The sequence below is a fragment of the Elgaria multicarinata genome, chromosome 6 (assembly GCF_023053635.1).
Source record: "Elgaria multicarinata webbii isolate HBS135686 ecotype San Diego chromosome 6, rElgMul1.1.pri, whole genome shotgun sequence".
In the NCBI taxonomy this organism is placed as follows: domain Eukaryota; kingdom Metazoa; phylum Chordata; class Lepidosauria; order Squamata; family Anguidae; genus Elgaria; species Elgaria multicarinata.
This window is the reverse complement of record NC_086176.1, coordinates 26,978,156-27,003,076: the sequence shown is the minus strand read 5'-3', so window position 1 is coordinate 27,003,076 and position 24,921 is coordinate 26,978,156. Positions and strand designations below refer to the sequence as shown.

Here is a 24,921-nt window from a genome sequence, read left to right as displayed (position 1 = left end):
AAAAAGTATTTTTTATATTATCTCAGCTTACAACAGAACAATCTAGTTTGGAATCAATGGGTAGTATTTATTGATGCCTCTGAACTTCCACTGTTTGTGTTGTGCCAGTGTAACTGCCTGCCAGTGTAACAGTAAGCTAATGAACTGCCCAGAGAGCTTTGGCTATTGGGCAGTATAGAAATTAAATTAAATGAAATAAATAAACTTAGACTAACCTGAAAAACTCATTTTCATAACCGGACAGGTCAACAGAGCTCTCTTCTGCAAGCTCTGCTGACCTGTTCTATTTCAGAAATGTTTTGGCTTGATTCCAGTTGCTTCAGGAAACACTAACTTCCCTTTGTGCCGGCAATGGGTCCTACTGGCACACTGGATACTACTCAATATTTTTCAAAACTGTTTCTTCCAAGTGATGAAGATACAATACTTATTTCTCTTCAGTGCAAATTAAATCTCAATGCTAAAAGGTGAAAGCAATTTGTTCCATTCCATTCTCTATCTATAAAGAAAGAGTTCTTACCAAAAGCAGCACCCATAGTGGGGTCAAGGGAAGGTTGCCCATCACCTGAAGGAAGGTCCAGACGAGTAAAGTCTCTGCTTTTATCATTGTTGTATTTTACATTAAGGCTTGTTAGCTTCGAGAAATCAATACGAAGAGTGCAGCAAGCATTGTAGATATTTTGACCATCAAGAGCCTATGAGAAGATAGAAAAGTTGAATGGAAATGTTGAAATCCTAACGTTAACAAAGTGTTAATTATTTACTGATATACGTAAGTCAATCCTTATGACAATCCTGAGCAAACTTTGGGTAGAGCACAAGGGGCAAGTAGACGGCTAGTACATATTTCTTATGTCATTGCCTTTGTTTTTCTAAATCCTTTTCTAAAGTGCATTGTAGTGTTAAGGAACTGTGTAATTTATATAGTATATTACCACTACATTCCTTGAGCGCTGAGATAGTTTATACATCCAAATGTAATAAAGATGTGCCATAAATATGGCCAATGCAGAGCATGTGTTCTATGCTCTGTACTGGCCTTGTTTATGGCACATCATTAATGTTTTTCCAATAAGAGTATTTAGCTACAGTTGTCAATCATATATAATTTAATACAAAAATTCAGAGATTACAAGTTACAGTGTAAAACTGTTTGGGAATTCCTTAGCATTTAAATGAAAAGTTTTACAGTTTACAACTATGTCCAACCACTTTAATTCTTTGGGCTGCTCCTGATATACAAAGACAGAACTGCATTGACAATATTTGCACTGAAATGTGCCACAGACTTATCCCTGGACTAGCATAGCCTAGCAACTCTAATTAGGAGAAAAGTGTAACAAAACTTCAGAAAAAGGTAGATGTTGTAATTAAAGTCATAGGTAGCATGCTTTTAACATGAAGATCAAATTTAAAACACATCAGGCACACAGTTATGCACTTACCATTTTGGCATAATGTGCATTTACTGGATCAGCATATTGAAGCAAGGCTTGAAACTGATTGTTCTTTGTAAAGGTGATAATCTTCAAGACTGTCCCAAACTTGGAGAAGATCTATGTAAAAATTCAGCTAGTCAATTCATACTTCAATATTTTCTAGGAAAACGGTGAGATGTAAAGTGCATGGATATTCTAAATAATCAAAGCTAGTTCCTAAACATGTAGGCATTGTGTTAAGAGTGCTACACCTGGATATTATAGTAAAACCATTAAGTGAAAAGGTTCTCTAAATGGAAACATAGCTATACTTCATTATTAAATAAATTGTCCATATATCATTACATATGTTGTAAGGGAAAGAACAGAAAAAATCCACATAGGGAGAGAAGGTTTACATAAATATACATTTAAAGAGTACTATGATATTCTTTAATGAATACATAAATAACCCATACTAAACCTGGATTAAATGTACACTACAGATATGATTTAACAGAACTTAGTAATTTGTTTTAAACTAATGATAATTGTTCTTTATCTGCATCCATGTGCAAAAGTAGCTACTGCAGAGGGAGTCTATGAGGGAGGGACTGGGAAGCCTGTATCCTGAATGCATATGCATGACCCACTGAACAGATCATCCCTGCTCTTCGCTGTTATCTCTACAGGCATGCATTCTCTCTAGCAAATATTCTTCACCTGATGCTCTCCCCTTGTCAAGGAGACTCTTGCCTTGGAACAGATGAGCAGCCTATTATGCAAGATCACTCCTGTATTAGGGTCATGGGAAGAAAGTACTAGAGGAGTAATCGCCTGACATCTTGTTCTTCAGTGCCAAACACAGTAATTTAAAAAGATAATCTGATTTTTTTGTTTGAGATTCTTACCTGATACAGCACTTCTAAAGTTACAGGATAGAAGAGATTTTCAACTATAATCCGAAGAACAGAACTCTGACCAGGAGGTAGTCCACCCTCAGTAGCTGGAGCACCTGTAAGGGCCAGGCCTCCCGACTGCACAGCATTCACTGCTTGCAGGGCAGCTTGAGCTCTCTAAGGGAGGTGGCAGAAGAAATGATAGAAAAGGAACTTGGCTTGTGTATCACATACAACTTTGTAACAACTTGCATACAAATTATGTTACAAGTTAAATCCTACAGAAACCTATGGGACCTAAGAGCATAGCTTTCCTCTCACTGCACTGCACACAATTACTGGGTTGACACAACATGATAACCCACACTATGGGCTGAGTATGGGTTGTTGAACTATAGGTTGCTGGGCTGTCTCTGAACCCATGGTTTGTTGTTGGGTTGTGAACTGTGAGTTATTTGAGGTTAACCAGAGTTTGTTACAGCTGGGTTCAGACAACACAACAACCCCATGGTTCAAAGACAACCCACACTCAACCTTGAGTGTGGGTTATCATGTTGTGTCAATCCAGTCTTTGCACTTGTAGCACACACTAGTGAGGGTCACCAATTTTCTATTATGAAAAACATTTTAAATGGGTTCCAAAAGAAGGCAAGCTTCTGGAGCAACTTAGTAACTTATGTTAAAAAAGTAAAATGAATCTGTTCTCAAATCATTTGTTTCCAAATGGGTTATGCTCTTTCAGGTGCTTATGTGCTTATGTAACTATATTTTAGCACCATCAATAAGAACTGGGAAGTCAGAAGACACATGGAATGGATGATATGGATGCTGGCCTCTGTGGGAAATCGGATTATCTGTGACTTAGTAGGGTCCACACAGGCCCAAGTCTCTCGATTTCCATATTTTGCACTCAATTCTACAAAAGTGGTTGCCTTCTAGAAGTTCCTATAACTCATACTGCTCAATTGGCCTTTATGCCAAGAACTATTCTCTGCCCTAAGCATGGCCAATATCAGGAGAAGCCAAAGCGCTTAACATATAAAATTGAATAAGCACCTCACTAACTCCCATATTCACTTAAATTTATCAGTAAAATATGACTATTTAAAATAACTATATCAAGATTCCTTTGTGCAAAACTATAGTTAAGCTGTGCCTTAGCTCCTGGAAATAGGAAGCTTCTTTCTGTATCACATGTGCTATCCATTCTGCTGCTCCCCTAGTCAGAACATCAGTTTTACCTAGAGTACAGATAATGAACTTATTCTAAGCTAAAACAATGCATGGCTCCTTGCTTCATCTTTCTGGAATCCTGATTGCCAATTCACCCCTTCCTTGTTCCTGTAGGGTGAGGTGTTTTCCAACACCAAGCATGCAGTGGTTTAGTCTTAAGGTCTAGAGTAGTAGACCTTGAGTAGTAGTAGCACCCTTGTGGATTTATAAAGTGAAGCACACAGAATCCTTAGGGTACCATTAATTTTTCCACTCTTAAATTCAAAGAGATCTGCCCTCTTCACAGGTTTGCTGCTTTAATAAGCCATTTCTCCAGGTAAACCGACTAATAAATGGCTGACTAGATCTGCTTCACATGTGCTTGGAAATGAACAGAATATAGCTGCTTTGATTGTGAAAGTGGTTAACCTCCACATAATACCGGAATACTATGGATGTTGGCCCATGCTTTTCATATCATGTATTGGGGAAAAACAGTATAACTTGTTATGTTTTGTAGTTTGATTTTGAAAGAATTGCAGCTCCAATATCATGAGGCTGAGCCTTTTTTCTTGTAAGCATGAGTGCCTGGTACAGAAACAGTCAGCATTCATTCATGCAGGAAAGCAGGAGTACACTAATCTCTTGTGAGAGTAGTCCTAGAATTTCGCCCTGCCATGTCAAGAACACATGTTCAAGTCAGATAATAATTTGCTGAGGGGTAGCAAAAAGAGGAGTGTAGCAAAATGAGAGACATATTGGATTTTGCAAAGTAATAGTGTTAGTACAAAGTACAGTATTGTATCCAGAACAGGGAAGATTGATAATTGTGTCATCATCTGTTAGTCAGCTTCAAACAACTACTAACATTCCTAGCTTCATGTGCAAAGACAAAAATGTAACTGAAGCTCAACTTCCGCTGCTTAAAATCAAAGTATTGGCTTTCCTTCATGTAGCTAACCTGAAGCCTTATGAAAATAGGATGTTTAAGGGGTTCAGAAATATTTGACATATTAATAGCTTTAATGATTGTCATGTATTTTTTTCTTGAAAGTAGCATACTTACAGCCTGATTGGGTATATTGTCAGTCTTAAGTTCTCTGTGATTGGAATACTGAATATAAACAGGCTGACTGCGGAGGTGAGGAGTAACAGGAGTGTAGTAATTCACCATAGTAACAGCAGCTTCTTCTGAAGCCATTTCTAGGAAAGCCTGCAATTAACACAAATAGAAGAATGTCTTGTTTGTAAAACTACTTTCACTAAAAATATATAAACAAACTGCTTTATATACATCTTATTTACAAACACACTAAGCAATTTTATATATCTAAATAATAAAATACAGTATGAGTGGTTTTTGCAAAGCTGTTTCTTTCACTACTATACAACAACTGAGTTCAGATGTAATGTGAAACCCTGGTTCCCACTACAACTACAGGCCTTGGACTTGCATTCTTCATTCTCCTCTTTTGTTGCCAAAAGGAAGGGATCAAAAGCTTCACTTTTGATATGAAACCAACCACGGTTCCCTATGACAACCAAACTTGGGAAATTGTGGTTTGTTTAAAACTAATGTTTGAGAACAAGCCAAGATCTGAAACTGTGCTTTTGAGGCTTACAGGTTTTCAAGGCTTACTCATTTAACAGAAATCTGGACTATCTTGCAAGTTCTGGTGATCTTCTTTCCTAGAAAACCAAGGAGGTTAAGGTGATAGAGAGTTTCGGCTATGGGGCGGTATATAAATTAAATAAATAAATAAAAAATAGATTTCAACGAAATTTTATAGTAAACTTCTTCAACAACGTTCAATATCTAAGGTCCTCCTCTGGGTGCCTTCTCCGAGAGAGGCTCAGTGTGTGGCAACGAGGGACAGGGCCTTTTCGGTGGTGGCCCCCAGACTATGGAATAATCTCACTGATGAGGCTCACCTGGTGCCAACGCTGCTATCTTTCTGGCGCCAGGTTAAGACTTTCCTCTTTGCCCAGGCATATGGCAGCACATCTTAATCACCCACATGTTTAGTTTTTTTAACGGTTTTAATGCTTTATGTGTGTATGTTCTGTGTTTTAGAGTTTTAAATTTTGTATACTTGTTTTTATCTCAATTTTAGAATTTCTGTAAACTGCCCAGAAAGCTCTGGCTATGGGAGCGGTATATAAGTGAAATAAATAAATAAATGAATAAATGTCTAGTTTTTTTAACGGTTTTTAATGCTTTATGTGTGTATGTTCTGTGTTTTAGAGTTTTAAATTTTGTATACTTGTTTTTATCTCAATTTTAGAATTTCTGTAAACCACCCAGAGAACTCTGGCTATGGGGGCGGTATATAAGTGTAATAAATAAATAAATAAATAAATAAAAAGATGAAATACGCAATCAAGACTATAGAGCACTTACAATATACAATACATTACACATTTAAAAATACAGTAAAAAAAAAAAGTGCTTCACAAGTCTGATTGGCTTAGCCAGACATGTTTCAGCTTGGAAGTCTTCTTCAATGGCCAGTCACTACAAAAAATATATAAAAGCAAAACATTTATGAGTGCCAAAAATAAAGAGAAAGGAATTCTTATAGTCAATTAGTGCACTAATGAATCTATTTGTAGTGCAAAGTTGACATACCACAGCTGATCCACAGTCAGAGAAGTAACTGTAAAATAGGGGCTGACTGGAAAATTTTCAGGAGTAGAGAATTAAATTTATGCAACTGGCTACCTACTCTATAGTTCTAAGCCTTCATGCCTTATTAATTGTAAATCATTAGCTCTGTACTAACTAGTCGTGGTTGTTATTCTTATCAAGGTGAGTGCCTTAATTGATAATGTAGGAAATTCTTATGTCATTACATAATGACTACCGCCTATTTCGGAGCACAGGTGTATGCTATAAACATCTAACCACATACGAGTAAAAAGCCTCGCCTTGAATTTGTTTGGCACTGATGATAGCTTTATTGTCCGCAGTTGCTGAAAAGCTGTAAGTAATATCCGCAGTTGTGTACTTTGATATGGTGTTTGGTAAACCAAAAATATAAAAAGCTGCCCTAGCGCAATGATATGTTTGTTTATTTTAGATTACCCTTGACTTGCAACTGGAGGGGAGTGACATATATTTAATTCTCTACGCCTGAAAGTTTTCCAGTCAGCCCCCTATTTTGCAGTTACTTCTCTGACTGTGGATCAGCCGTGGTATGCCAACTTTGCACTACAAATAGATTCATTAGTGCACTAATTGACTATAAGAATTCCTTTCTCTTTATTTGTGGCACTCATACAGTAAATGTTTTGCTTTTATACATATTTTGTAGTGACTTGCCATTGAAGACGACTTCTGAGTCGAAACGTGTCTGGCCATGCCAATCAAGCTTGTGAAGCACTTTTTTTACTGTATTTTTAAATGTGTGATTTATTGTATATTGTAAGTGCTCTATAGACTTGATTGTATATTTTATCTTATTTTACAAAAAAAAATTGTTGAAATCTATCACCTTAACCTCCTTGGTTTTCTAGTATACTGTTTGTGGTTAAGGACAACACCTGTTTTTTGTGCAAGATCTTCTTTCCTAACCAAACCATAGCACACAGCCAAAGACTCAAATTGTTCTGAAATAGCCTAGTAGATAGATAATTGTTAAACACTGGAAGATGATACCCAAAGGACTGCCCCAAACCACAAAACATGGACCTAGTTTATGAAATTGAGAATAGTTCACTTTAAAAATAAAATAAAAGCATGTTTATCAATGAGTCAAAGTTGTCATAAAAATAAGGAATATAAAGTTGATGTGACAATCTGCAATTTGGCAGTGGTTAAATTCTGGCCACACTAAAGAGATAGCAAGCATTAGAGCCAAAAACTATTCTGAGCAAGAGAGAAATTAATGGTTTTGTCTCCTGCAGATTCGGGTTCAAACCTCCCGCAGAACAGATTTGCATAGCCAGGGGAGTTCATGGTTGGTATGGTCACTTCTTGCCAAAGGAAGCTCTCATTTGCACTGAGGGCTTGCAAGCACCACTAAACCCAGGATGCAAAGGCCAGCCAGCTCTTTGCAGCCAAGGAGAGGCCCAACCATCCATGATCCACAGATACAATTTATAGTTTGGGAGCTGGGGTTGGGGGCTGAATTCAGCTTTGGCTCAGAAATGAACTGCATTACTTCCTAATTTCAGGAGGAAATGTTTGGCTTGTATCAAGGGTCAAAACTAATGCGAGTTATGGGGGTGCAGCAAATAACCCTTCTAACAATGCCAGTTTGCACAAGACAAATACCATGTACGGATGTTGCAAAACTTGTACATACCTGGCTTTTTCCCTTCAACATCAAGAGATTGGTTACTTTGCCAAAGGGTAGACCTAGAGAAATGACTTCTGCTTCAGTGACATCATTTGGAATTTTACGAAGATGAAGGACTCGAGAAGGGGAGCAGGGAGTTCTGTCTCCTTTAAATTTCTTGTTGTCGTTCCCATTAGCTAAAATAAAGAAATGCTTCAGAATAAGGTATATTTTAGGCACAATCAAATGGCATTTGCTGTGACAATTTAAAAATTTGAGCCATTTGCAGTAAAGCAATACTAACTAGCCTTTTTTTTTTTTGGCTTATTCTTGTGTTTGTTCACTTATCCTTAGTTCAAGTGTTATGAAAAGGGTAAATTTAGAATTCTGATTTAGATTAATTTAAACTGTATGGTTTATTCCAATCCCAGTACTTAAAGGAGTTTTTTCTTTGGCTTGCAAGCCACTTCAGGAAACCCTAGCAACTGAGCCAACAGCAGCCAAAAAGACTGTGTGCTATTACCAAACTTATTTTATAGAGAAGTTTTACAAGCATAGGAACAAGCAACTGACTCCTTGGAGACTTGACAGTAAGCATAACAAAGGCCCACTAACACTGATAAAAGCATCAAGTGGGGTAGACCAGGTAGAGATCAGAGGTAAACAGCAGAATAAGAGTATGAAAGCCAGAGAACGCAGACCTGTAGCCAGCCTAAATATTTGGGAGTGGGTGTGTGGAAAATGTAGGGGACGACGACAGTTCATTTGGTTTGCATGCCTTTTAAAGACAAAATTGTAAACTTTTTAAAAATATTTGTAAAAAAAAAATTAGGGAGAGAAAAATCGGGGGGGGGGGGGGGCGCCAAGGGTCCTCCCATCCCTGGCTATGGGCCTGAGAGGATGAATGAAGCTGATTCAGCAATGCTACTCTCCATTTTAACTATGGGGTTTTTGCTAGTCAATAGCATGACTACAAAGGCATTTGGCAGATCACATAAAATAGCTTTACTCAGTAAAAGTCCTCTACATTTCACAAAAATGGGAGAGGGTTTCAACTAATGTACAGTACATTAGCAGGAAATGGCTGATATTAGCCTGGAAGGCAGAGGATGGCAAGACATCTGCTTACCCCCCCACCCTTTTAATTCAAGTGAGGAAGCTTCCATTGCTGCTGACATGGAAAATTGGAAGGCTAATGAGTGGTAGCAAAAGAAGCGGTCACTGGGTTTAAGCCTACTGCATCTATACGGTTTATACATGTGCCCACCATGACCAGCCCAATCTGCCTGGGGGAAGATCCAGGTGATTTCAGAAATAGCAGAACACAATGCAAGTCACTTGTTCAGAGGTGGATTACAAAGGTACACCTGAAAGAAACATGCTTAACTCGCCAATCAGTATTGGATGCTCTTCTCTGCAGCTACTCTAGATGTACTACCAGTACTTTCCAATATGGAAGCCAGAGTGAATGTACTCACATATGGGGAAAAACACCAATTGCAAAGTAAAATACTTTAATGCTCCTGTGTTATTTACAGTTCTATTTGTTGAGATGTTATTAACTGGAAAGATTGTACTCAAAGATATCCTTGTTCCCATTTATCTCTCAAGCTTTCAAATGTCTATAGCATGTTGGAAGTGCTGACTGAAGACCTTTTTAAAAAACATTAAGAAAATTCAAGAGTTAGCATTAGCTATAGCTGGAGATCTTTCTCAATGCACATTGCTTTTTATCTTAACAAGATGCAAGGGGATCTGATATTTTCATGCATGCTCTCCAGGTACAAGATTTTTCACAGCCTCTTTTAAACTAAGCTAGTTTTAATAATTTCATGGCATCTGCAAATTTACTACTTTACAATTTTGACAGACAATTAATGGCAGTCTTGGTATATATGTAAGTTACCCAATCTTCTAACCATGATTAGATTAGAACTGCCCCATGGACTTGAACTCCTCCCCATTTCCCCTTCCTTTTCAGTTTGAAGCTGCTATGAAAACTGTTTGGCGCCAATTATGCTTAGTGAAAATTATGTTGGAGGCATAAAATTAACCATAGTTAGCTCACAAAGGAAAGAGAGAAAGAATGCTCAGCACCAGAAGGGGGAAGAAGGAGCATGCAAGCCTGTGGAGGGTGGGGTGAGGTTTACATTCTAATCATGATTACGAGATTCTATTAGTAGATGCAATGCTACTCAATACAGGACAATGGGAACTGAATTGTTGACATTATTATTATTATTATTATTTGCCCAACTACATCCCATACCTCCTATCTTGACTACTGAAAACCCATCTGTTAAGGGTTGTTAGGTTGATCAGATTTGGGTGGTGGTAGCAATTGCAGAGTCTATGTCTACTTATATTTATACACCACAGAACAACCATGCAAGTAAGTCCTCAGAAGTGATTAGCCCACAAATTTATTCTTTCTATGGGCGACCAGGCAAGTGGCTATCTTTAAGTCTGCCATAAAATGTGTTCTTAATCATACCTGTAGCAGGAGTAGAATTGCTCATGGTAAGAGGCCCGTAAGCGAAACCAGAAGGAAGAAGCTCATCAGATCCACGCTGGGGGAAAAACCATAAAATGGTAAAATGTAAATATACCTTTGCCTAACTTTGATATTTACAAATGTATAATAACTTTCTGATAACAGGTGCTAAGATAGGAAGATTTAGCCGGAGTACAAATGTATTTTTTTATTTTTAAAGCAGATTTATACAATATATTTTCAAATGTTTTAAGATACTGTGCAAAGAAAAAAATTCTACTCTACTAGTATCTGAAAACAAGTACTTCAAATAGAGGGATTCCACACAAAGATCATTTCCCCACCTATTTGTTGGTTACACAGAAATGAACAGATCAGTGAAGCTGGACTCCTCCTATTTGCATCTGAGATCATTTTTCTTTTTAATCACCTGTGTCAGATAAGCAAATCACTACTTTGCTCATAGAACTTTCATTCATATTTTCATATATCATTGAGCAATCTAATGCTTAACAAAAAATAACGAAACCCTGAGGGATGCAGAACAACCAATACAACCTTCTAGTCACTCTAGGATGTTGTGTTAAAAATATGTCTGCAAGAATCTATCCTTTTCACTAGCACTTCTAAACAAGAGAGTTGAGTATGGGTTGTAATTGAACCAGGGCTTGTCATTACATGCGAAACTTGCATTGTAGTTTAACTATGGGTTGTTAACCATGAACCGAGGAAGAGAACCCGTGGCTTGTTGTTGGGTTGTAAACTCTGAGCTGTTTGTGGTTAACAACCCATAATTAAGCCATAGTACAGGGTTTGCACATTGTGATAAGCCATGATTCAACAACAACCTGTACTCTGGGTTGTCTTTACTTGTAAACCAGGTCCAAACTTATGGTTTGTTGTGCTACCCAGAGTTTGTCTAGAAGATGTTTGTACAAAACGTGGTTTTCTTAACCCTGGAAGTTGTTTGTTTCCCCTTCTTCCTCACCCACTCCCTCGCTGTATCTCAAATGTCCTTGCGGCATGTAGTACTGTCATACCAAGAAGCTGGAGCTTTTTTTGTTTTTTTACCACTTTTGCCCGCTGCCTCTGTAGCCTGGCTACAACCCATGATTCTGACTTCACACATAATGACAACCCATGGTTTAAGTAATTGAGAGTTCACAGGACAATAGCAAACTATGGCTTCCCTTTCTGGGTTGTTCATGGTTTGCTGGTACCATGGGTTGTTAGCACAATTCAAGAACCCTTGAGTTAAATAAGCCATGCGTTATCAACATGGGTGAGTGTTATGTGGTACAAACCACTCACATCCACTTCCCTAGCTGCTGCTTCTTGCATCCAAATAAGCCACCTCATTCACCTGGTGACCTAACTATAACAGTGATAGCTAGCCCTGCTGGGACATTAGCAAGCCATGTAATGGTGGCAGAGCTTTCCAGAAAAATGGGCAGGCAACTCAATATGAACAACCTTATCCACTTAGTGTGACAAGGTGAAATAAGATACATGCTAGGATGTACAATAAGATGTGGATCAATGCAAGATGTAGGTCAATGATTCAAGCATTTTTTCTCTCCAAGAATTACTTTGTTCCAGAATGATTAAGTCCTTCATATATCCCCTCTGGTGCATCAAAACTCAAAGTTAAAAGTTGCCATTGGTATTTTGTTTTTTAAATGATCAAATAGAAAAAATTAAAGTATGCCATGCTGCCTGAAAATAAAACAACCTGCTAACTTGGGCAATAAAGAACAGGAAACCTTAATTATGTGAGAGCTAAAGTAGGTATTTTGCTGAATCATACATGGCTGTAAAAAATTTAAACATGAAATCATAGAACTTTCTATATCTGACTGAACAGTGCAGAAAGTCTTTCTGCTCATTACAGGGGATGGGGGGACAGGACAACACTCATCGATTTCCCCTAAATTGAAGGAACACTACCTCCACCCAGAGAATTTTTAGCTTTTAATGGGATACAAGAGGCCACAGACATATGAGAGAATCAACAGCAATGACAACCCTATGTGAGAAGTGCCTTCTATTCATGCAATGGGACTTTGTAATCCAAATTCTGATCTTACTTAGCATTTGCCACAAAGCCTATTAAATCTGCGACTAAACAACAATGGAGATTTACTGGAAGTACTAGCTGGGTAACAGTCAAGTCATTTCAGCAGTATTATGTTTATATGTACAAATCTTTTAACTATGGAAAAAGGAATAACAGTTTAATTGAACTAATGAAGTCTGACAAAAATAAAAAGACAAAAGGAACCAGTTTTAATTTAAGCCACCTAAGTCTGCGCTTCAACAAAAGAAAAGGTCTTGTCCAAGCCTAGTGACAACTTTGAAGTTCATCAGTTATGGAGCTAATAAGAACTACAATATTTCTGTTCAGTTCCCAGCAAGGTAAAAAAATGTCTTACAATTAAGTTCAGGAAAAGTATGTAGGAAGGGAAAGGTTCGTTTTAAACAAACCATTGTACACCCACACACCACTTTTCCAAAAAGTAGGGCAGAAAACAGAAGCATTCTGTCCTGAAAACTGATACAATACATTGTGACAGGTTTGGAAGTTCAACATGACATACTGCTATTTACTTCACAAGCTGGGAGGGAGAAAAATCTGTACAAAGGATCCACTTTACTTGGGCTGCAAATTCCTCTGTTGCTACAACTACTCACAACGACAACTTTCAATATTGCCATGTTCCCTATTTCTACTATTAAGATCAATAGTTAGATGAATAGTGGTGAGTATAACACAGGTAGTTCAAATGCCACACTTCTGCCACGCTCTCATTTTTAAGTTTACATATGGGAAAGGTGGGACACACGTAACAACATTACATTTTGTGGCAAAAGTAGTTTCATGTAATAAACCAATTGTTATAGTGACCCCTCCAAATGCCTTATCATTAACAGCAATTTCTTGGTAACAAAATACATGGCATAGTGTGATGCCACTTGTTACACAGATTCTTGTTCCACTAAGTAGTATGAAATAAAGTGAGATGGCAAATTGACCAAGTTTTAGAGAACACTGAAGTGGATCCTTCAAAATGCACCCCCAGAGGCCATGGAGTGATAACATCAAGGAAAAGCCTAGAATTATTACTCTTGATCAAGTGTTAACATCAGTAACTTCCCAGGGTGAAGCTGATCCATCAGATTTTACAGCAACCTGGTGGCACTTTATCACATATCTGACTCGGCAATCAAATGGATGGCAAATACCTTATAAGCATGAATTTATTTGGAGAACTATATGATAAAACTGACACACTATGGCTTATTCTGTGAAACTAGACATCTTACAGACATAATTCATATCTTTGGCTCCAAACTTTGCATTAATATTGTTTTTTCTTTTCCTTTACAAATGTAGTTATTTTTCCTTTTCTTTATTATATTTTCTGTTATGATGTCTTTTGTTGAACATATACTTATGATTTAATGCACAAATTATGAAAAAAAGGAAAGAATATGCTGTTTTGCTCTCAGCCTTCAGTTGAGAGCAGTTTGGGACAGGCTGTTACATCTACATGTAACATGTAGGACAGGCTGTAACATCTACATGTAACATTAGGTCTGTGCAGTCATTTCACCCATCCAATGACCGAAAAAATAATCATTTCAGCTGCCATACTATCACAATTTTGAAGAAATGAATATATAAATTTGACAGCTTTATTCAATGAATAATGTTCAGGAAATATACAAAAAAATTCTATGAAGTGCCTTTTTTTTTACCTTTTTTTTAAAAAAAAAATCACTATGAAGTGATATAAATCTCATTTATATTATTTTAAAATGTATAAAATACAGAGAAATATATAGCATCACTTTTCACTCTTTCCAAGAGAACTTACCTCTAGGAGAATCAGAACAATTTCTGAGAGGTATGTTATTGTTGCTTCTTTTAAAATGAGGTTTCCCCTGGAAATCTGCATAATACTTTATCATCTAATCACAAAATTCAGTTTCCAATTTATAAGTTGATTTATATGAACATCTATAATGCCAAACCGATGACACATGGTGCCAAAAGAGGAACACTTTCACTATGTTCATCTGGAAGTGTTACCCAGCTCTGCTGGGAAGTATCTTGCTTGCCTGCCACTTCCAAGGAATTACAATTTTTAACGTTTTGTTTTTGTATACAGTCTTCATAAAGATTTATACAGAATGCAAATTAGGCAACTCCTCTCCCCTTTCAAAAATCCTACGTGGAAAATAGGCTTGGTTGGTACTAAATTTTACACTGAATTGAATAGGCAAAGGCTGTCAGGAACATCACAGCAATTGGTAGATTCAAAATAATTACCTTGCCAAAAGTTTTTGTACCATTTTAGGTGCAGCTGGAAACTCTTCAGAGTGAAGTAACTTGACCCATGTGAACAGCTTCTGGTGTCATACATCTAGATTCCTAGATTTCCATTTTCTAGTATAAACAAAGTCTGTGTGGTGCAGTAGTCAGAGGGTTGGGTTTCAATGTGGGAAAACCACATGCAAAACTCCTGCTCAGATATGAAGCCTTGGGCAAGTCACTCTCAGCCAAACTCACTCACGGGGTTATTATGGAGATACAACACTGAGCTCCTTGCAGAGAGAGCGGAATAGAAATGTAAATGTGTTTTCACTAAGAAAATAAGCTATTTAGGCTTAGAAATGGCACGATGGACCCAGAAGGTAAAAATAAAATTGACAAAGGAGAGAAGCATTGTGGGTGAGTTAGACCTATACAATTTCATGATGCCAAATTACCTAAATGAGATAGCAACAAGCTTTGACAACAAAACCATCCCATTTCACTACTGGTTCAACGGGTTGATCAGCAATCTCCCTAGAAACAGGGTTGTTAGCTTAACAGAGACAGCAGCTGTTTCTGTCTTGCTTTCTCACTGGCACAGTTAGCATGTAGCTAGTTCCATTGTCTAATATATCAATTATTGAAGCTCCCTGCTAGATCAGTATCAAGATACTGTGGGCCTAACAAAAGGCACACAAGACTGTAATTAAAGAGCCAGTGGTAAGGATGTTATAATTGAAGGAATGGATTCAGAATCTATGTAAAAACTATGAGGAATAATAAAAACAAGATACTACAAACTCAGAAGAGACTCTTACCAGAACACCAATCACAAAGAGCTTAGAATATTCTTAAAATTCTCTTTCCACAAAGTTGGAGAGGGGTGAAAGAAGACATTCTCAGAAACTGGTAATATGATTTGACTCAGAATAGATTTTACGTAATGGACTAAAAAATAAGCACTTGTAAGTACACAGGGTTTGAGAACCTTGCAAATACATTTACATGGGCTGGTGACCTGCCACCTTCTCCACTGATGCCAGTGTTTTGTTTCTCCAACCAAGAAACCCCCAGTCCTGTGCTACTGCAGCTGCATGTCCAGCTCCTACCCCTTCCACTATTGGTGTGATTTTTCCATTCCATAACTTCTCTAGCAACAACGAGTGGATGCAATTGCAAATCCATTATTAGGCAAGCTAGGCAGTTTCAAAGTTGTAATTAATGCTTTTCTAGCAAGTATGTGAGACAATACATATATGTCTTTGACATTCATAAATGTCTCAGTGTGAAATGGAACTAATAAGTAGTGACAGTGAAACAGAAGGTGCTCCAGCAACCTCAGTGGAAGAACTCTTGTTGAAACAGGTAAGTAGTTGTCAGCATATCATGCACAGTTCTTGGGATTCAATACCTCTTTTTTTCTTAAATTTAAACAATGTAATGGAAGTATATGCTATTGTCTTAATTTTTACAAGTATTCTAATGGTTTCCCCCCCCTTTATAATAGAACATTTGAATCGCATTACATTTGCTTTCATTTTTCCTTCAAATATTTCAGGGCAAATACTTGGGGTATATTTGGACAAAAAAACAACATAGGGTATTTTTTTTAGCTGTTCTGTTTACAAAATACAAGTAAAATAAATGTGTTAAATCAGATCTCTAGGGAAGAGTTGGGAAACATGTGGCCCTCCAGATGTTTTAACCTTTGGCTCCCACAGCTGATAGCAAAGGTAGAAATATCTGGAGTATAATGTACAGCAGTGGAGCCAAACTTCTTGGCTCTAACAATTTCCAATTTTGCTTATCATCAAAAATAAGGTGGTTTTTCATGTTGCATGGTTGCATATTTTGTAACCACCACCCTATCTGCATGAATCCATTAGAACTGTGGGTTTCTTCCAGCTTATTTGAACTTTCTTGCCCCAAATTTATACTAATAATGTGAAAATTAATCCCAAATTTATCAGCTGGCAAGTTAAAAAAAGAGCAGCAGAATTTCTATAAATGTAAAAAAAATTGAACTTTTAATGCTTTACCTATATGGTTAGTGACTCCATAAGACCCACTACTTGTGTGAGATCACTCAACATAAGCCTAGGATTTTATATTTCTTTATCATACTAAAAAAGCATTCTAAAAGAAGCTTTGAACTGACTGAATTTAACAGATTTTTATATTCACAAGAACTCAATATAAGTATATTTAAGATATTGAAACAAAAAGCAATGCAACTTAATAATGACCTGTAGCTTTCATTAGAAGCAAATATCATATTCTTTGTCAACACAGCAGAATCAAATAGTCTTCAAAAATGAACTGTAACTTTAACTCATAACCCTACCAATAAAGTATGACCTCTTGAATTGGTCAGCTAAATTTGTAGCAGATTAATTCATCAACTAAACAAAGAAAGGATACAACACTAACATTTAAACAAAATCACGAAGTTCCAAAGTGAAACAAGCAGCATTTGAACTCTGAATCCCATTGATACCACCACCTCCCATAAACAAACTATCTAATAAGAAGAATGCCAAGGGAGAAACTGCTTCTTTCTCAAGTAATCTGCTTGTGGCATACGAACATGCTACTTGCAATCTCATTCACATTTTCATTTATGACTTTAAAATAGGGTGAAGTTATGACTATCCAGAATTATCATCACCTAATGAGACACTCAGTTATATCAGTCATATCAGGAAACTAATGTGCCCCCTCCCCAAAGACACAGAAATAAAAACACTATTCCGAAATGACAAAATGACTACTTACTTTACATAGCAGCATAGGCATGTATGATTCCTTGGGAATAAACACAAGGCTCATGATTATGTCCTGTTCTATCAGACAAATTAGGGAAACAATGCTGGAGGAGTAAATGAAGGAAAGTAAAGTTAGGGAGTGTATCTAAAGTGGTTTTTGAGAGAGTAAGGCATCATATCATGCCTGAGAAGCAAGTATTATTACACAAGAAAAATCCTGGTTGACAACTTACTTAAAGCAACCTTATAACATACAACTCTATTGTTTACTCTTAGCACCTAAGAGTAAATAATAAAAAGGGTATCATGGTAGTCGTGAAAAAGTTTAGGAGAACATTGCATGTAGAACATTTAAGTTATATTTATATTTGTCTGACATTCAGGAATACATAGGACAAAGCCTTAAGTGTGCAAATGAAGTAGCTGGAAAATGTATTGCTTGGATTTGGAATGAAGATAGTCAGAAACATGATTAGTAGAACAAAACTACAGGAAAAAGCTCTGCAGGTAGACAAAGCAGTTATATATATTGTTAGGGTTTTTTGTTGAAGTACATTAAAATCAAAGGATTTCAGGCTGTTCTATGATACCCTAGAACAGGGTGAAGCAGGCCATGGGCTTGTGGGATCTACTCTGTTTTTCATTGGAACTCTGTAGTACACCAACTAGAGCAAGGTGTAAAAGAGCGGCAGAGGAAGGTAAACATAGATGTGCAAACAAGGTACCTTAGTCCAGGATTTGTTTTCAGTACCAGAATTAGAGCTCACACAGATTTTTTTCTCATACAAATTTACTCCTGTTTTCTCCAAAGCATTCTTGCCTAATTCAGAGGGGGAAAGTTTTGCTGTTGCTATTTTTAAACTACTGAGAGTTTGAACACCTTGCTGATCACCTATAGTTCTCCCTAAAGATCCCGATATACCTTCAGCCCACCCCCATGCTAGGTCTCCTCAGAGATCAGAAACGGCAGACAGTTAGGCAAGGTTTATGGAAAGAATCATTTTTCCAGCAATGCACAGCCACAACAAACAGGTATGTTTGGACTCTTAGTTCACACAATGTAGCTCAACAGGCATGCTGAGTACATGCTCTAGCACATGCCCAAGGATCATCTGCAATGTGCAGGGATTTCATGACAGACATGCAAGGATATCTTTGCAGACAAAAATATCCATGAAGGTAACAAGTTTGAAAAGCACTGCTGTACATTAAATGGCCTCTGACCAGAATGAGAAAACAGTGAAGAACAAAGTAGATGGAAGACTTGGCCTGGAATGTGTCAAGATAGGTAGGTAAAAGATCTGACAGTAGGCTACTGTTTCATAAACTGCTAGCGCCAGGAAAGAGCAAAGAGCATCTGTTAGAAGGCTCACTATTCTAACTGGAGTAAAATGTTGCAAGTTACAATAGAACCAGTCTTGTACACACAACCAGGAGAAGTGAAATGGATCACAAATTGATTGAACACAACAAGAGAGAGTAAAAGCCAGAATGAAAATGCGTAATTAATAGCAAGCAACTCAACCATTTGAAACATTGTAGATGTTTTCAAGTTCAAAGTAGACAACTCTGGACAGGTGAAAGTGCTACTTATTAAATAAAGGGTGCATCCACCTCTTATTTAATGGGCTGCCAGATGCTCCAGTGAACCACAGACCATGAGGGGACTAAAAAAAAAGGAAAGAGCTGATTTGCTGCCAAATGTTTGGCAGCAAAGCAGTCTGCAATGTTGCAATGGTTAAAACGCATCAAAAAGGGCCCAATTTAGCATACAAACAAGTTACATAGCCACTACAGACATTATTTTTTGTTATCCCCAACTTTTTTTATTTATTTCAATGGACACTGGGAGTGGGGGCAGACCAGGGGGTTGCAGAGGTTGGCCACCTCAGTTTTAAATGAACACACAGTTGAAACTAATGAAAATTTAAAAATTCACATATAAAATTTCTGTAGCACTTTATGCAGACATTTTCCTGTGCCTAAATGGAATAGGGCAGGGTAGAGTCTCCACTGTGCTACCTTTCCAGGGAGGCCAGAACTACTCACACCCCTCCTAAACTTGTAGAAGGTAAGGGTAGAATACACACAGTGCTCTCTTGCTGCCCTACATCTTTGGCAACAGCACTGCATAGGCACAAACCCTAAATCAGACAAGGTAGGGATTATAGTGGCTGAACTTCTTCTCTAGCCATCACATAAAGGTGATGACTAAGAATGGGCAACTTGAGGTCCTCCCTCACCACTGGCTATGGTTTCTACCCTAATCAGAGTTGAAGGCCAAAACATCTGGAAGGTCACATGTTTCAAGCTTTGAGATAGACTCCACAGCTTAAAACAGGTTCCGCACACAGAGATGGGTTTGCACAAAGTGGTAGGTACAGGCAGGTGTGGACAGCAATTTTGATAACTTATGGTCTGTTGTTGGGTTATCTGAGGGTTGTTTATTGGCTTCGGCTCCACCCACTGCTGGCTCCAGCCCCTCCCCTCTTTCTCCTGCAAGAATAAGATCCTCAGATGAGAAAAAGATTTTCCATTCCTAGCATAAAGGATCACAGGGAGCAGGAGAGAACGAGCAGGAGTCTTACAATGTGGTTCACCTGAGCCTAATTCTTTCCTCCTCTTAACCCAATAGATGTTAAGTCTCCAACTATTTAACTAAATACTTGTTTCCAAATCTGAATAGCTAAAAAAAAACTAATTATATTGATCAACTTCCTGCTGTTACTGCCAAATATCTATATTATAATATATTATGAAAATTTGTGATGGTGGTAAGATCTACGGAATTTATTGGATGAGTTACTGAGATGCCATGGAATTTCCATATATATTCAAACTATTCAGAGAGAATGACAGCAGAGGTCTCATTTGTGTCCCCTATTCTGTATGCCTCACAGACTGCTACATATGTTGCACTCTGATTACAATGTAGTACACAGAATAGGGGTAAGAAGAGACCATACACTTCTCAAACACTGAATGATTAGGAATTACTAAGATTGAACCTGGAGAATGTGGCTCTCTAGACATTTGCCTGGCAAATCCAGTTTTCTATTCAGTTACCATTCTACAGAGGAATGGTACATGAACACTTCACATTCATCCAGTATAAGATGACATATGCCCACTACTGACATTTTAATAATGTGGTGCTAGCAAAACAAGGAATCACATGGACTTCTGACCACCTGGAAAACTGCTAACGTGATGTATCTCACCATGTGGTTTGAGCAATTTCAACCATGTAAAATATTCCTTGGAAAAAAGGGTGTCTGAAGCATCCGGTTAATATCAGTTCCCACTCATTTCAGCACAGGCCATACTCCTAAAACTTCTAAAATGAGCTCAAGTTTTCCTCAATTCTTAAATTTGGCAAAATCTCATAATGCTGCCAATATGTATTCTCGCTATCTTTTGTGCCCTTTCCTGCTCCTCAACGCACTATAGAACCAGTGACTCATGTTCACATATCACTTTCCTACCGAAATCCAGGGAACATAATCTTCCAATCTGTGGAATTTAATCCCTGCTATACTACACTTGCTGACTGCTTACCTCATGAAAGAGGTTGACAAGCCAGGTAGAAGAAGGCAGCAGGAATAAACTAACAGCTACAGAAAAATTAAAAGACATTGGAGGAATTCATTTTCTAAGCATGTAACTAGGATTTTCCTATATCTGTAGGCTCTATAGAGAACAAGCACAGAAGCACAGTTTTATGAGAAAATACTCTACCTAAATCATAAGATGGCCAATTTAAACAAGACAAAAACAAACATATTCCAAATCCATTATTGACAATGTGTATTCAGAGGCTAGATTTTGGGTTACCTTTTCTTTTTAAGCACATACAGTCCAACTATAAAATTTGTATAGCAGGAGCATGCAATGAAGTTGTTTAAAAGCATAAGTATCCCTACACTACCTGAACAGTCATGCTTTCCAGTTGTGTGTGAACACATTCCATTTTATCTTTGTAAAACCAACATTACAATGCAGATAACCAAAATTATATTTTATGAGTATTCAAGGTATTTATTAAAAATAAACTCTACCTATATAGGTCTTTTAACTATGCCGTAAAATTTAGTGTATTTACCTTTTAAAATAAAAATACAATACGTTGCCAGACTCACTTTAGTTTTGTTTTTAAATCTTATGCTACATTAAGTAAAATCCATACCTTAATAGACAATGAAACTTGTTTCAAATTATGGCTTTTAAACTTTGAAGTCTAAGACCAGTCTTTTACTCCTAAAAATGTATAAGACACTAATAAAAAGATTTCTGCTTCACACTGCAAGTAATTTATGCTAATATGTACAGAGGGTTTTAATGTTATCTTTTTGGTTTTCCCAATTTTAGTCATGGTTTTTCATTTTTCATTACCTAGAGGACCTTCTCTTCTGCTCCCAAACTGTGGAATGGCCTGCCGAAGGAGACTCATCAACTAGACAGTCTATTAGCATTCAAGAAAGCTATCAAGACTGATCTCTTCCGGCAGGCCTATCCAGTGGACTTTTAGGATGTTTTAACAATGTATATTATGTTTTAATTCAGTTTTACATATTTTATATTTACTGTTGTTCCCCGCCTCAATCAAAATGGAGAGGCGGGTAAGAAATAAATTTCATTATTATTATGGTTGCTTATTCATTTTCAATGGCTTGCATAAAAATTGTTTAAATATCTTGTCTACATTTTTTGTATCAACAAAACCTGGTTTGTTTCCTACAGCTGCAATCCTATAACCTTTTACCTGGGAAGTAAGACCCATTTAGCTCAATGAATAGATGTATTTAGAATTATGCTGTTAAGTAATGTAGCATATAGAACTACCTTTCACTGAAGTGACATCTGAGGCTTATATCATCATAACCTTTTCCTGGACACATCTTTAGCACTGACAACCAATGTAGTAGATGTCAGTGCTATAGATGTGCCCTCCAAATGTTTTGGATTGCAACTCCCTGACCTTTAGTAATGCTAGCTGGCATGAGGTAGTCCAAACTTATGGATGGTACCAGATTGTCTACTCTTGCTCTGAAGTATTTAACACTGAAGATGGTACAATAAAACTTTTATCTTTGATGGTAAACATAGTATCTATCAAAACTTCAGCTTACAAAGTAGCCATCATTTTACAAGACACATGGATATTGAAATGCTATTCTTAAAATTCTGAAGAGTGCAGAGTAGCTAGAGGTCTTCAGCAATAAAGTTCAAGGACTGCTATAACATGTTAGTTAAAAAGGACTTTTTTATTAATACAAGGATAGGGTGCAACATTTCAAATGTTTATTGCTAAAGGGCTGGACTATCAGACCGTCATGTGGGTCATTAAGATCCTTATTCTTCATTCTACTAATGATAAAGCTGAACTGGAAGAAACACAATTGTGAACCTGTAAGAACTGTTTAAGATCTACTTCATAAGGAAAAAATAAGACTGAAATAGAGAAACGCCACAAGAAAAGAAATGATGCATATGAACATCAATGTGTTATCCAGAAATAAAAATGGGGGTAACAAGCGCATATGAAAGGACAGAAAAAGATGCCTACCTTTAAACCGACTGCTATAAGATCTGTAACAACACTGTGTGAAAAAAATGGGAGAAAATGGAAAAGTTAGAAAAGTAGTTATTGCACAGGCAGTGGTAAATAAAGCTAAAGGAAGAAAAAATATCAGAAGAATGAAATGAGTTATGGAGCGTTTTTGCAAAAGAAATGGGACAGTTTAGTTACACATAGAATGAGAAAGGAGAAGTTTAATTGGAACAAGCACCAGAGAACTCTACATAATGTTCAGTAAAGGATTTCTGTTCTTCAGACACATTTATCATAAAAGAAAGCATTGAGCAAAGTAGCTTTTTCCTTGATCTAGCAACATATACATTTGAATTAAATTTCTACTGCTTCCTGAAAAAAACTTCATCTATGTTGACATAAATAGAATCAGCAGAAGTGAGGTACTTCTACAGCCAAGCAATTACTTCTATAATGTCCAATGTGCATCCCACGTTGGCTCTTTAACAGTGATCAAGTTCAGCAAAGGCATAAAAAGCTTTCAATTTTTCTCTTTTTTTATTGCTCTGTCCATCTGCTGGATGCCATTGTCACAAGAATGACATCCTAGCCAGGATACAGTAGAGTAGGCAGAAGACACTGGGGAAATGGTGGTAAGGCTCTTACCACCGTTTAGGGTGGTAACGTTCTTAGGGAGAACGTTCTCATGAAAAAACAGATCAGGAGCAAAGTCATAGCATTCCCTAACAAATAAGATATACTCCTGGACATCCAAAAGCCACAGAAACACATTTCAACAAGAAACAAAGACAGCCTGCATTAAACTAAAATATCAATGTAACTAAGTAACTGACATTATAGTTTTATGACTGCATCTGAGACAGCTAAATTTAAATCTTAAGGTGAAAGTACCATCAATTGCTTCTATCCTTCCTACACTCAGTTGTATCTCAGTGCAAAGGTATCATGCTCGACCAAAATGAAAATGATTCTCTCCATCAATATGCCTCAGTAGATATCATGCACTTAGATCATAAAGTTGCATTGAACTTGACTTAGAAATTTGTTCATGATGTCATATTTAGGAATTTGTTTTCAACATATTCTAGATTTCCCCCAAATAGTAACAATGCCACCATACCATTTCCTTACCAGCACTGTGTACATCTTGCTGCTAATGAGTAACTATCAGTATCTGAGTCGCTGCACGCGGGAATTTGGGAAAGGTAAACTTGGGGAATCCCAGGGACACAATTTTCAACCCTTGCATGCTGTACTGTACTGTAATTCAATAAAATGAAGATAAGGACACCATATCCTTATATTTTAGACATAGTTAATGCAAAACATATAGTTTTACTTAGTCCTATACATGGAGGAGCTAAGAATTTACCAAATACCAAGAAAGAGGAGCAAAATATGTTCCTAGGGGCAGGAAAGATGCTATATGGAAACTTTTGGTGCAACAACTAAAAGAACACAGCATGCTTCTCACAATACTGATTCTTGACAATGAAAACCTTTGCTCTTGCTGAAAGATTACAGCATAATCAAAATGATATGCTACCTAATTTATCAATTTCATACTTACTATTATATGTTTTAATATCACAGAGCTGTTTGTGTTATCCATGTGTAGAAAAAATGAAAGACAAGGATAAAATGCAAAATCAGACCACAAATATTTGTGTACAACACACACAAAGTACAATACAATCACTGATGAACTGGGTAGAGAATTACTATGTCAGAGGAACGTTCTTCAAAATGAAGCAGGTTCATAACTTACAAGACCATTAGACTGTACCACTACTACAGTTAAGCAACAAATTTGACTGAAAAAGAATGGCTGACAATACAATGCAGATTATCATGGCTCCACAGATGATATACAACCTCTTTCTATTCTAGGCTCTTTTGGCATAAGCAGCATGCCTTAATGGACAAGGACTGACATTCTAGCAGGTCAAGAAAATATTTCAGAACATACTCAGCAAAGAAAGTC

At 37.1% G+C, this 24,921-nt stretch overlaps 1 protein-coding gene across 4 annotated transcripts in view; it reads right to left on the bottom strand.

Moving 5' to 3' along the window:
- Positions 1–24,921, bottom strand: part of PTBP3 (polypyrimidine tract binding protein 3) — a 50,655-nt gene that overhangs the window by 17,488 nt on the left and 8,246 nt on the right. For 2 of the 4 annotated variants that reach the window (XM_063129174.1, XM_063129176.1), the window contains exons 2-9: positions 22,953–22,986; positions 17,397–17,490; positions 10,304–10,379; positions 7,837–8,006; positions 4,596–4,742; positions 2,330–2,494; positions 1,446–1,556; positions 521–695 (exon numbers count right to left, since the gene is read on the bottom strand). In XM_063129174.1, coding sequence (XP_062985244.1) covers positions 521–695; positions 1,446–1,556; positions 2,330–2,494; positions 4,596–4,742; positions 7,837–8,006; positions 10,304–10,379; positions 17,397–17,450 — 898 coding nt within the window. In that variant the 5' untranslated portion in view covers positions 17,451–17,490; positions 22,953–22,986. The remainder of the gene's footprint in view (positions 1–520; positions 696–1,445; positions 1,557–2,329; positions 2,495–4,595; positions 4,743–7,836; positions 8,007–10,303; positions 10,380–17,396; positions 17,491–22,952; positions 22,987–24,921) is intronic. The other 2 variants (XM_063129175.1, XM_063129177.1) reach the window with 2 other exon arrangements.